Consider the following 14562-nt stretch of genomic DNA (forward strand, 5'->3'; position numbering starts at 1 on the left):
TTATATCTCTTCCTCTCATTTGCACCCACATAGAGAGCCAGGCTAACGGGGGTTGGGGGAGGGGACAGCTTTGTACGATCAAAAAATTGCCCATTGCCTCTGTGGTTTTTATCGACTCCCCTTGGAGTACAGCTGATAAAATATTGTTTTATGGATTAGGAGATGGACTGTGAATGAGCTAATAATGGACCCTCCTGATCAATGCTTCTCTCTAATGTACTCGCGAGTGGACAGCAAATCACCCATCCCCTTTAGGCCTTGGAACACCAGGCCACGCTCTCCTTCTCTCCCCCCACCAAAATCCTTATAACCTAAAAATTGCTGGAGAAGGCGAACAATCCATCAGGTCCAGCATCCTCTTTCTACAAACAACCAATCTCTGGGAAGCTCACAAAGCCGGGTGTAAAAGGCAATGGCCCTTCCCCATTGTTTGACTTCAGCAAATTGTATTCTGAGGTATACTGGCTCTTCACATGGAGGGTCCGTGTAGTAAGAGAATAAGCAGAGCCCTGCAGGATTAGGCCAGAGGCCTATCTAGTCTAGTTTCTTGTTAGCTCAGTGGCCAGCCAGATGTCTCAGTGGGAAGCCCATAAGGAGGGCTTGACGGCAGCAGCACTCTCCACATTTGTGATTCCCAGCAATGGTACATTTCCCAGCACCCTTAACATACTACAGTTCCCAGAATTCTTTGGGGGAAGCAATGTGCTTTAAGTCTCTGGTGTGGATGTGACCCAAGTTGAGGAAAATGCACTACAGGAAAGGAGCAGTGGAAAGGAAACTTGAAAGGAGCAGTATTTGGAAACTGCAGTTACTATTTCAGTCGGAACAGAGATTTCACAGAAGTGTTTTGCAGGGAAGAAGCCATATTTCAGTGGCAGAACATCTGATTTACATGCAGGAAGTCCCAGGTTCAAACTAGTTTAAAAGATGGGAGTGGTGTTCGGAAGGATGGCGTTAACAGGCAATGAGAAAGGCTGGTAACATCCACACCATCCATTTAAAGCAGCTGTGTATCACTTTGACAGCCATGGCTTCCCCCAAAGAATTCTGGGAAGTGTAGTTTGTTAAGCCAATCTAAGAGCTGTTAGGAGACTCCTCACGGAGCTACAATTCCCAGTGCTCTTAACAAACTGCATTTCCCAGCATTCTTTGCAAGACTGTTAAAATGGTACACATGTGCTTTGAATAGATGGTGTTGGATGTGACTAATTCTTTCTACTGGAGAGCTGTTTCCAATCAAGGCAGGTAAGACTGTGCTGGGATGAACGAGTTTTCTGTCCTGATACAAGGTGTGTGCAGTGCTGCCCATATCTTTATGCCCGAGTCTGATTCTTACATTGACAAGGTGTGGTTTTTTTACATTCCTTTGCTAGTGGATGGCTGCATCCATCGTGCTGCGGGGCCTTTGCTCAAAGAGGAATGCCGGACCCTAAGTGGCTGCGAGACTGGAAAAGCCAAGATTAGCTGTGGGTATCGCCTCCCAGCCAAATGTAAGTGTTACTATTAGTGTTATTTTAAGTTTCATTGAAAAACCGAGCTTGTGTATTTCTTATTGGATTGAGAGAATGCAATATAAAGTAAACCTATATGTGACATTGGGAGATATTTTAACTAAATAACTTTTTTAAAAGTTTTATTTTTGTAAACATGTTTCTTCTCTTTAGGTTTACTAGCAATAACATTGACATACACACACAAATATATACACATATATCTCTGTCATTAATAAGAAAAAAAGAAATGTGGCTTATAATTTATCCTTTTTTGACTGGAAAGCATGAGTTCTATCCGAAAACATACTAAAAACGAAACAAAACAACTATTAGTCACTTGTTACTGAGAGGTCTCCATGTGACTTACAACAAAATTTTTAAATGTAAATATAAGTAGTGAATAACATTAACAATGTCACAGAAAACATTAACAAATTTATACAAGTGCAGAAATAAGATACACACATACCCAATAACAAACACAGAAAGGTTTGGCAACACACTAACAGAAAAACAACTGCTCAATTCATCAAAAGTTTGGCGGGGGTGGGGGTGGGAGTAAATTTTTACCTGGCACTGAAAAGCTGTCAGGAACAGCAGCGTAGCTAGCCGCTTGGGCACCCGGGGCGGTGCCCACTCCCCCAGCTCTGACTCTGGTCAGGAAGGCACCAGGCAAACATCTCCAGGAATAGCATTCAATACATGGGGAGCCACCACTGAAAAGACCCCTCTCACCTGTCACCACCCTCTGAGTCTCCCTCAGAGTGGGGACCTGGAGAAGGGCCCCCATAGAAGAGCTAAGTGTATGGGTGTGTTCATATCAGGAGAGGCATTCCAGTAGATATGGGGTCCTGAATCATAGAGAGCTTTACAGGTCAAAACCAGCACTTTGAACCGGGCTCAGAAGCATACAGGCAGCCAATGTCTTGAACCCAGCCATAGTTGGGCAGCCACATTCTGCGCTAATGGAAGCTTCCAATTGGTGTACAAAGGCAGCCCCGCCTGTCTTAATTATGCAACACAGGATTGGGGTGCGTGTGAGTGTCTGCTCCAAAGTCAGTGAAAATGGTGCTCCCCACGGCAGAGGGAGGTGAAGCTTGTTGCGACTGGTCGAATGGAAACCAGGGACCTGGAACCGGTGACAGTCAAAGCCCCCATCTCCTTCCCTGCTGAGTTCTACAAGGAGCAATACTGAGACTAAGGAAGCATTGGCTGAGGGCAGGCTGTGGTTGGTGGAGCAACATGCCATTTGCCCTAATGGACAACCTCCCATTGCCTGGTGTAATCCTTATCATTATTATTGGTATGAATTAGTCTCCCAAAACAACTTTGAATGTGCATTCCTTCTGCCTTCCCACACCCCCTCCAAAAATACCTGCTTCCCCCTCTCCCACTGCCTTTCCTTCTTATTTGCCTCTCTTCAGCCTACATCCCCCCCCCCACCAATACGCTTGTCTGTCTGAGAGGGAGTAGAGTCTGTTAATTAAAGCTGCTCTGGGACACAGTCTTTGCTCTCACACATTCAGACTGATAATTCGGCAGCAGAGGATGCGTTGAGAGAACAATAACGTGCAAATGTGACACTTAGAGGAGCGGAGGGAAGGAGTGGGAGACACACCTTGTACTCCTCAACAAGGGCTGATAAGATGCAGGAGGAGTAGCAGCAGCGAGACACTTTTTGCTGGGGTGGGTGAGGGTCTAGGTCAGCAGCTCTTTTGTGTGCAACCTCCATGCAAATGTCACCATGCAAGCGGGGAATCTTGTACTGGGCAAAGGATTTAGCATCTTGAGAATCCTCAGCCAACCTGAGATCTACGGATGAAGGGCGGTATACAAATTTAATAAATAATAATAGTAATAATAATAACTTGCTTTAAAAGAGCAAATTTTTAGACCTTATTGTCGCAAAGACAGACTTGGAGGTGTGCAAGCAAAGGCTTGTTAAAAGGCACTGCAAGTGGGAGAGGTCTGCCCCCAATCTGAGACCAAGGCTGTGTACACATTAAAGCAGATTCAGAACATTCCGTCCCTCAAAGGATTCTGGCCATGGTAGTTTGCCCCTCACAGAGTTACAATTCCCAGGTGCACTTAACAAACTACAGTGCCCAGAATGCTTTTAGGAAACGAATGTATTTCGAATGTGCTTTGAATGTCCGGAGTGATACCTATTTATCTACTTGCACTTTGAGGTGCTTTTGAACTGCTAGGTGGGCAGGAGCTGGGACCGAACAACGGGCGCTCACCCAGTCGTGGGGACTCGAACTGTTGGCCTTCTGATTGGCAAGCCCTAGGCTCAGTGGTTTAGAGACCACAGCACCAACTGCATCCCTCAATGTTATTTCCTGGTGGGGTTCAATCACATATTGGCAAAATTCAGGTTGCGCAATTATAGCTAATTGGGAGGCCTTTCACTACAAACCAAGTACCCAAAATGATCAGACTTTCTGCGATAAGTAAAGTAATGGGAAAATGCACTGGGGAAAGTATAGGATAACACTTGCTTTGACCTCCCCACAAACAAATCGGAATGAATTCTCACGAAATAGTTAAGGTCATCTAATCTCCCTCTAAGCAAAACTGGAGGAACACTGGATTAGTCTGGAAGTGCCCCCTGGTTTCACACCTGCTGCTTAAAGAGCTTTTTAGCCTTTTTGCTCCTCTTGATGTGTATTGTTAACCCTTTACCCTCCATTCTGGTGTAGAGCTGCAAATAGCTCCTCAAATCTACGTATGTGCATACTTCTTCCAGTATGGAAACTTGGTGTGCAAACTTTGTCAGTTTCTAGTTCATTTTCTGTCCGGTTTTCCTTATTACAAAAGATCTCATTTGTGGGGTTGGTGGGGTTGTTGTGCAAGATCACCAAGCCAACTTCAACTGTGCAACCTGAGTTTGCCAGTGTGCAGCTGAATCCTACCCCAGATACTGACAGTCTGGAAGTCCCCTGCGTATGTTTTTAGCCAGAAGAAGGCTGCCCAGGAGACAAGGGGACTTTATCGTACCTTTTATATAACTGAAGGGCTGTGGCCCTATCTGCAGTATACATTTAAAGCTGCATCGTTCCTCAAAGATTCCTGGGAACTGTAGTTTATTAAGTGCCCTAAGAGTTCTTTGGAGGCTCCTATTCCCTATGCCAGGCATAGGCAAACTCGGCCCTCCAGATGTTTTGGGACTACAACTCCCATCATCCCTGACCACTGGTCCTGTTAGCTAGGGACGATGGGAGTTGTAGTCCCAAAACATCTGGAGGGCCGAGTTTGTCTATGGCTGCCCTATGCAGAGCTATAATTTTCAGAGTGGTTAACAGCCAATAACTCTGCCCAGGTATCTCTGGGAACTGCAGCTCTCTGAGGGGGAATAGGGATCTCCTTCCGGTTCTTTGCACTGTTAACAAACTACAGTTCCCAGGATTCTTTGGGGGAGGCATGGCAATTTAAAGTGTTATGAGACTGCTTTAAATGTATAGCGCAGATGGGGCTTACCCATAGAAAAGGACAAGGTTTCAACCTGATTGACTTAAGTGACAGGTTGGTAGATTTCATCTGAACATCAGGAGCAACTTCTTAATGGAAGGAAACATGCAACTGTGAAACCAATTGCCTTGGCCAGGGGTGTGGAGTCTGTGTCCCTCCATGTGTTGCCGGATTCCAACTCCCATCATCCCTGACCATTGGCCATGCTGTCTGGTGCTGATGGGAGTTGGAGTCCCAACAACATCTGCAGGGCCACAGATTCCCCAGCCCTAGCATAGAGGGATAGTGGGCTCTGCCTCTCTAGAGGCCTCCAAGCAGATGATGCTGTCATCTTCTGGGGAGGCTGTTGCCCTGAATTTTCCACAGGCAGTTCAGCTGAACGGCCAACAGAGCCTCCCCCCCCCCCACCTCCTAGCTATATGCTTCTGTTTTCTAGGCAGTCTGTGTGTGTGTGTGTGTGTGTGTGTGTGTGTGTGTGTGTGTTTGCGTGTGCCTTTTCCCACTCTAGCTGGAGAGAGTGTGCTGACATTTAACACAGGAACAGCGTAACTTTCGAACTGTGGTAATGTGTGCATTAAGTGAAGCGGGATAGGGAGGGGAGATTTCCGGAGTGATAATTAAAGTGCTTTAAAATGCATGTTTGATTTCTGCCTGACTGTGGCTCTCCTCATTCCATTTGCAAATGCGACCCCCACCATCTGGAGAGCTGAGTGGCTCAGGAGAATACAGAATCTGGCTGCTCCTCGCTTTCCTCGCTTGGGTTGCAGGCGACATTTATTGTCCTGCCTGAAGACCTTGGAACAGCATTGTGGCCTCACAGCAGCCCTGCGAAGTGGGTTAAGGATGGGAGAGGCCATGTTTTTCCAAGTCTAACGGGTGACAGTTCGTAAGAGAGATGAGAGTGGCTTGAGCGAGGCATTTTTCACTTCTACTCAAACAGACTTGGTAGGGTTTTTTAACTAATATCAAAAACCCACCCTACCTGTTTAACCAAAGATAGAAGTGGGGTGATGCAAAAACTTACCATCCTTGCTTAATCAGAGGCACAAGCACTTTTAACTCTTCAGGATGTGATGGGGGGACAGGGATGGGGAAGCTTATCCTGAAGGCTTCCAACCCCCTGGGGGGGGGGGAGAGCAGGAAATACAGTTAATTTTCATAAATAGTAATTTGTCATACCAAAACATCTATAATCAAAAAATGTTACTCCAGAACCTTAGGCTTTTCTTCTAATAATTTCAGTAATTTCCAGGGGGTGAATATGCCTGCCCCCTACCCAGGACTTAAAAACTCCACCTGGGTCACATCCATGGGTATAACCAGGGGGGCAGCTACCCCCACCAATCAAGTAAATAATTAAAATAAAATAAAAATACTTAACTAAGTGGCCAAATACATCACAGTTAAGTTGCCCCCCATAAAGCCTGCCCCCCCCAAAAAATCTTGGCTACCCCACCCATGGTCACATCCCTTACCAGCCTTGATTTGCACCCTCTCTGAGAGTGTTTTCCTGGCTGGGATGTGTCCTTAAACTCTGAAAAAGCCTTTTGCTTGTCTGGATAGAGGACAGAGAGGGCTGTGTGAGCGAGTGTAAAAAAATACCCTACTGCACAAAGCCAATATTTATGTTCATTGCTCCACCAACCTTTGCCCTTTGCCTCCCCTCTGCTGGCATGTGGCCCTAAGGCTGAAAAGAAGTAGACAGGCAGGCAGGCAGGCAGACTTGTAGAGTTGGAAGGGACCACGAGGGTCATCTAGTCCAACCCCCTGCAGTGTTTTAAAATGTTCCTGCTGTGTCAAAGGACCTTTGTTATCTTCCTCCACACAACCTCCAGTCATCACCTGAAGTCCTGCTCCGAGCCTCATGAGCCACAGGTGGCAGTGACCAGGGCCAGAGGGCTTTTTCCATAGTGGATCCCTCTTTACTGAAGCAGAAAAAAATAGAATTATAGAAATGTAGAGTTGGAAAGAACTCAAGGGTCATCTAGGCCAACCTCTGTGGGATGCAGAGATCACACTCAATGCAGGAGCAGTTAACTTGTGGACTTCCATATGTGGTTGGACTCCAACTCCCATCAGCTCCAACCATCATGGCCAATGGGTCAGGGATGATGGGAGCTGAAGTCCAGTGGTATCTGGAGGGTACCCCATCTGATATCCCAGTCATGACCCCAGAGTCCAGCAGTGATCAAGGCTCTGAGTTGGAGGCTGAGGATTCACCAGCGGCGGAACCAGATTCAAGGCCTGCCCCTGGAGATCAGGAGACCACCGAGCTTGAGGTTGACAGACAGGATCTGCCAGAGCAACCTCCCCAAAGCACTAGGGGATGTGAGTCCAGGACCTTCATAGGCACCTTCTCCCACCACCCCAAGGAGCCAAAGGCACTGCACAGTACCTCGCTGGTTCAGTGGCACAGGGAACTCACCAGGTGGGAGGTTTGGGGGTGGAGGAGGAGCACCAGTCTTCAAGTTGGTCCTCTAAGAATCAAAAGTTGTCTACAAGTGGGTGGAGTTTGGGAGAGGTAATCTGGAAGCAAGGGCTTGAAAGAATGCCTGCTCTCTCAATCTTTGTTGGAGCAACTTGTCCCCTTGGAGCTATCCGTGGTCCTGCAACTCCTGGCTGTTGCCATCCAGCTTTCCCCGAGGGATTTGGCATCAAAACAGGACAACCCCTGATTTATGTGCTGCCTAGCAGCTTACAAACCAAACTGCAAGCAAAAAGAAATACCAACGTGCCAAGTCAAACCATTGGTCCATTTAGTTCAGCATTGACTACATGAAGCAGCAGCTGCTCTCCGGGGGACATTCCTAGTCCTGTCTGGAGATATTGGGTCCTGAACTTGGTGCCTTCTTCATCCATAGCAGGCGCTCTCCCGTTGAGCAATGACAATTGCACCCAAATTCTGTCTCTTATTTACACTAGCCGCTCCAGTTTCAACAAATTATAAGAGGCAAGCCTTCGCGCAATCTCTCCTTTTAAAAAATTCCTCTGCTCAAAATCAGCCCTTCTTAATAATCTTTTAAAAAAAGAATTAAGTGAATGAGGCAGTGGCATATTAATCAAAGGCTCATAAATACAGCTCTTAGCTCATCAATCGCTAAGTGAGGAAACAGAGAATGGCTTAGCTTGTTGGAGAAACAGCAGATCCCAGATGAATGAATGACAGTGGCTGGGCTTACTTCATGTTTGCCTGATTTCTAAATTGATTAAATACTGCTGTAAATACCATCTGCCGTGAGCTACGAAGTAGCCATTTCCCTTCTCCCCAAGGAGGGAGGGCAGGCGCCTTTTCCTCTTCCTTTGGTCTCTTCTCTGCTGTCCAAACTGCACTTCATGCTTTGGTAAGTAGAAAGTCCTTTTGCAGAGAAGACGAGATGAGAAGTTCTCTATCCAAATATCGCCCCCATTCTCTAAACTCACCGGGAGGCAATCAGTAAGGATTGATAATGGTTTTCAAGTCTCTTAAGCTTCTCATTTCTCCGTTCAGAAAGTCGCATCCATCTAAGTTCTGCTGAGAGCAGACCCATTGAAACTAATGAACCTAAGTTAGCCATGTCTTTTACTATTAAAGTAAGATCCATCCTCTCTCTACATATGTGAATGAAAAGAAGCTACCACCATCTTGTCCCTTACGAGAGCCTCAGGGCCCCTCCAGATGGGTGGGTTTTTTGGCAGGCGTATTCTGCAACAGGTTGTTGACACAATATCAGCGTATTTGTGGTAGAATTATACTAGACCATTTCCAGAATGGCATCCGAGCACTGAACCACAGGTATATCACAAGTGGGATCTTTATTATGGCATTTGCAAGTGGACTCTAAATCAACAGCTTTGGGGGTTCTCAAACATTGGTAAAGGATATTTTACCTGTCCCACCCAGACTGAATAGTGGAGTGAATTGCTGCTGCTCTTGGAGGGGCAAGAACTTTGCTCCCCACCACCATGAGGGTCTCTGTGCCTCAACAGCTGGGCCCATGTGGGGCGTGCCAGGAATGCTGAGCTCGGGGAGAGTGTGCCTGGCACACGTCCGTCTCCCCTGCCCTCCCCTCCAGATGTGGTATTCGAGTCACATCCTAAGCAGGTGGTTAGTATTCAGCACAGGCAGTTTCCTCCAACAGTAGCTTCAAGAAGTCGCCGCGGCTGCCTTGTGGGCAAGGGAAAGAGCGATACTGAGGGGCTGGGGGCTGGAGGGGGGAATCATCAGGATGTCTCTCCAAACTGGAAATCACTCCTCAGGTGGTGACTGCTTCAGGATTGTACCAGAACTGCTAAATAGAAGGCTTGCGAACCCTGAGGTTGACGGAAATACAAATTTCCCTCCCTCCCTGCCTCTCTAGCTACTTACTTAAGTGGGCACACACACCTGTATGAAACAGCCCCTTGTGGACTGAGTGGCCATAGGATGGGGAGTTACTGAGGGGGTTGAGGAGTAGGAAGAAAGCAGGGGAAAGGAAAGGAATCCACATCCACACCATACATTTAAAGCGCATGGTTTTCCCCAGAGAATCTTGGGGACTATAGTTTGGCAAGGGTGCTGGAAATTGTAGCTCTGCTAGGGCTACAGCTCACAGGATTCTTTGTGGTGGGGGAACCATGACTGTCAAAGTGGCATAAATGTGCTTTAAATATATGGTATGGATGTGGCAACAGTAATGTTTCTTTGACTGTTTCAAGTTCCTCTTGTCCAGTGATCAGAATTTCAGATTCCTGAAAGGTGTTTGGTGTGTGTTTTTTAACAATTGCCACCTATCTGACTCATCCTGCAGCCCTCTGAGGTAAGCTTAAACTCTTTCGTTTTCCCAAGCAAAATGAACTTTTCCCCCCACCCACAAAACTCCCCATTCTATGGCCACTCAGTCCACATGGGGCTGTTTCATACAGGTGTGTGTGTCCACTTAGGTAAGTAGCTAGAGAGGCAGGTTGGGAGGGAAGTTTTTATTTCTGTAAACCTCACGGTTTGCAAACCTTCTATTTAGCTGGTACAATCCTGAAGCAGTCACCACCTGAGAAGTGATTTCCAGTTTGGAGAGACATCCTGATGATTCCTTGATTGTGTATGACCGCTCTGATACCATCGTGGGCGCAAATCATCATGAATGCAAAATAAAAAGGACGTCTGGAGGGGCCCTCTGTCATACTTTCTGGTGCCAACCCTGCCAGGCTCTGGCAAATGTCAACCTCACCCCTCACAAGGTGTGACCAAAGTGACCTCTGGAGGGGCAGACCAGCCACAGGTTGGTGGAGCCACTACCCCTGGCGTGGATGAAGCAATGGGGACACCCAGCCTGCCACTTCCACCCCCTATGGGGCCTAGCTCACAGGCATAGCCAAACTGTGTGTTCAGGGGCTGCCGTTTATCATGCCAATATTATAGACTCAGACAGCAAATGCAAAGCGCTATTGATTGGGCTGTCACAGGAGACGGACGGCACGGGGCAGGCGTCAATAAGAGCTGCAGGATGCCAGGGCCCGGTCCCTCGGTAAATCACATCCACAGGAGTCGATTCTTCCCCCCGCCTGGCGCTAATAGAGAAACCACCTCTTTAACGGCAAATGCCAGCTGCCTCTAAATCATCCAGCAGAGGGCAGGGATGGAGGTGCGTCCACTATCGACAGCCCGCGAGAAAATCGGACACGGAGCAGTGATAATGGCCAGCCTGGCAGCCATAAATCACCCGGACAGAGAGCAGTCGGGCGGCTCAGTTTTGCAATGTAGTAGCAACATAAACACAAACTTTGGGTGAGGTTGTTGTCGCTTTAAACTATCCCGGTGGCCTTCAGGATTGCCCCCTGTTCTCTTGGGCTAACTGTCCCTTCTTGTAGTTAACGTATTTACAAGACGATGACGCAGATTCGTCACAATGCATTTCAGTCACTCTTTTGCACTCAATTGGATCCAGTGGTTGTTATCTACATATGCATGTTTTGGAAGGGCATTAGAATTACTGAGCAACACTGGGCACTTTCCACTAGTGCTACTTACTTTTTTAAACTTTTTTTAAAGTGTTTTGATATATTTATACTGCCAAGAACTACATTACAACTTTCTGACAAATGTGAAACTCTCTTGGATACTTAAGTTCCCATCTGCATGTTAGTCTAGACCTGTAGTCTTCAACTTTTTCACATCTAGAATCAAGCATGCATTTGGGGACACATTTCTTAATTAATTAATTTTTTTACCATATATTTATCTGGTGGTAGTGTTGCTATTGCAGCTTACCTTAGATTAAGCTGTGACCCAGTTGTAGGTTATATGACCCACCCTCTGAAGACCAGAGGTCTAGAGGAAGTGGCTAGGGAGTAGTTTTCCCCCCTCACAAAATACTGAAAGTTGGAGGCCCCCCAACACAGGTTGGAAGATTTGGGACAGACAATTAAGTCCTTCACACAGTGCATAGTTAAACTACAATGGACACTCAGGTTGCAAACGTGATCCATGCGGGATGCACGTTTGCAACCTGCAGCGTTTGCAACCTGCGTTTGCGCAGGTGCGGGTTGCGATTCGGTGCTTCTGCGCATGCGCAAAGTGCGATTTAGCACTTCTACGCATGCACAACCGCCACAACCTGGAAATAACCCATTCTGGTACTTCAGGGTTTCGGCAGTCCGTAACCTGAAAAAACACAACCTGAAGTGGCTGTAACCCGAGGTATGACTGTGGCCTTTATTCCTGCAAGCTGTGCAAGGCTTTAAAGGAAAGGCAAATTCATGGAGGATAAAGCTACCAATGTGTGAGGAGTCTCTACAGTCATACCTCGTGTTGCGTTCCGCTCTTGTTATGGACTTTGAACTTACAAATGCGGCAAACCTGGAAGTGTTTACTTCTGGGTTCACTGCCCACGCATGCGCAGAAGCGATCTGCACGCCTCACGTATGTGCAGAAGCGCTCGGTTGCACCGCGCACATGCACAGAAGAGGCACTCTAGTTGCGGACTGTTCGGGGTGAAAACGGCACCCTGAAATGGATTAAGTCTGCAACTAGAGGTACCACTGTACTTACATTCAGGCATTTGTTGAGTTAAAGCAACACATGGGGGGGGGAGTTGAATATACACCTGTATACATCCCACTTTTCACAGGTCTGCCATGGGGACCCTTCTCTGCTCCCAAAGGCTCCCTGCAAGTTTTAGAATCTTGCTTTTTTAAATTCCGGGTAGAGCAGGCTCCCTGCTGCGGGCAGTCACTCTCTGACTCCTCACAGTGACCGGTGGGGTGGAGCTTGTCCCCACTGTCCCCCCTTGCATGTTTTTCTAACCCAGAAGATGAACAATTGAATACGGCTGAGGGAGATGCACTCTGCGTGTGCTCAGAGGCAGTTTCATCTAATTTGTAGCGTTGCCACTTTTGACTTTTCTTTTGTTATACAGATTGTTGGTTAAATACCCCGGAATCACTGGCTGATTGGAGCTTGTGGTTGCTAGAGAGATGGGAATCTCTGTGCTTTTAAATGAGGTGCCCATTGGAGCCTGGGGAAGCTCGGACACTTTCCCACACACATGTCAACCAAGGAGGGCTTGTGCACGTGCATGTGCATGTGTGTGTGTTCTGTGTCAGGGATGGGGAACTTGTGACCCTCCAGGTGTAGCAGGATTCCCAACTCCCATGAGCCTCAGTGAGGAAGGGTGGGAGCTGCAGTGCCGCAACATCTGGAGGGCCAGAGGTTCACCATCCCTGTTGTAAGTGTACCTTTGTAAACAAAGCAACCATTAGAAATACACCATATAGGTCTCCAGTACCATCTCAACCAAAGAAAACCGAAAGCTGATAGGAAAGTGCTGCCCCTGGAATTTCTCACCGCTCTTGCAGTGGAAACTAGACCTCGGTCTGATCCCAGCCACCTCTGCCTGCCCTTTTTCTTACAGCCAGTACAGCACATGGCCCTGACTGCCACCTTCCTCCTCCTGCACCTCAGTTTTGCCCCTTGTAGAATTCAGCAGGGAGGAGGAGGAGGGGGAGGAGGGGGAGGATGGGGACAAAATTCGAGTTGGTTGGCTCTGGCTTCCAGAATCTCTGGCTTCACCTACTGCCTGGGCTTCCTGCCGTCCTCCCAACCATTCCCAGCATGCACCAGGTGCTGCCACCACACTCAAGGAAGTGAGGAAAACACCGTTGTATCATTTCCCTGACGCCAGGATGGATGGAGACTTTCTCTCCCCACTTTCTCTCTGCTTATTCTGTGGGATGAGGAATTCACACTCTGCACTCACTCTGAGGGGCTGTCATTTATTCTTACTTGGCATGTTTCTTGGCTAAACCCTGGGACTGAAAACACAGTGGGGACGAAGTAAGCCCCAATTTTGCTCCTACATCTTGTATATTTTTTGGATACTGAGGCAGGGGCCTTCTCCGTCTGAAGCATTAAGAGGGTTAATTTTAACTCGCTGCTAGATCTGTTTCATAGCTGCATTTCTGCCTTCCTGGGGGCCCTTGTATTTCCACCTACCTGCCTAGTAATTGAATTTCACGCCAGGCTGGGTGCCCGCCTCTGACTAACATTTTGGCTGCGAATTTCTTTTCTCCCTTTCTCCCTCTCTCCCTGCAAGACAGCAATTTCTTTTTCTCTTTTGTTTTTGCTTCCATCTTGTGCTCTTCTGTGGAAGGCAGCGCCGCGTTGTTGGCAACAGCAATCTGCGTGATTAAATCGATTCGCTCGCAAAAGGCAGATCAACATGAGAGATTTTTTAATTGGGATTTCCTTCCTTAAATCATAGTCCTCCAAGGGCAATAAGCATAGTCGAGGGCGTCATTCTGAACATTTCTCTCTCTCCATTTGGGGGCTGCCTCCAAGTGACGTTCTCTCGAGGGGAGAATAAATACCGTGCTGAAAAGAATGGAGAGGTCGTCGAGTCCAACTTTATCTGTACAAAAATACGTCCACGCTAACAGCCATGGCTACTCACGGTGGCGGTCGTGACAAGAGCAGTGGAAGTGGAATTAAAACTGAGATTCCACACGAGTGCTTAATATTCGGGGGGCCTCCAAGCTTCTGGGGTCAGTGGGCACATTTTCGGTGGTGCCTGTCTCAGAACAGCTGCTGTGGGGTGCGTGGCATAATGTGAAATGCCTGCTATGGAGGCGGGAGCCAGAGAATTGGTGTGACACAAAATGGCTGCTGCATGTGAAAAAGCAGAAACAGAGCCAAGGCCGCAAAATAGTACTGGCATGACCCCACCCCGTTAGCCTCCCATTGATGTGAAGAAAAACATAACCCACTGCTCACAGGCAGAAGCTCTTTGCACCTCTCCTCTGTTCAGAATGGGTGGGTGTCAAATCCTGGCATCCAATGAAATATGGGCAGGTATGTGTGTGTTCAGTGTAGGAGAGGCTGCCCCAGGGCAGGCAGGAACTGAGCAGGAAGAGCAAGTGGCCCTTTGTGGATTGTAGATTTCTGAGGGGATGTTTACTGCTATCTTTGGTGGACATCGTAAGAGGTGCTGGCAGGCACGCTGGTGCCCATGGGTTCTGCGTTAGGGACTCGTGTCATGGCTGAGATGGTTATATAACATTTGCTTATGAGTTCCTTCAGCAAAGGAGATTTCCAGTGTTAATTAAATCTTCCCTGACCCACCCCCCAGGAGCCCCCACTTTCCCACTT

The 14562-nt window shown here is 47.6% G+C and overlaps 1 protein-coding gene across 4 annotated transcripts in view; it reads left to right on the top strand.

Annotated features, from left to right (window-relative positions):
• MACROD1 (mono-ADP ribosylhydrolase 1) overlaps positions 1 to 14562 on the top strand; it is a 324726-nt gene that overhangs the window by 296024 nt on the left and 14140 nt on the right. For all 4 annotated transcript variants that reach the window (XM_082202833.1, XM_082202832.1, XM_082202835.1 and 1 more), the window contains one exon: positions 1374 to 1490. In XM_082202833.1, the coding sequence (XP_082058959.1) occupies positions 1374 to 1490 (117 nt within the window). The remainder of the gene's footprint in view (positions 1 to 1373; positions 1491 to 14562) is intronic.

Source organism: Podarcis vaucheri (genome assembly GCF_965113315.1).
Source record: "Podarcis vaucheri genome assembly, chromosome: 16".
NCBI lineage: Eukaryota > Metazoa > Chordata > Lepidosauria > Squamata > Lacertidae > Podarcis > Podarcis vaucheri.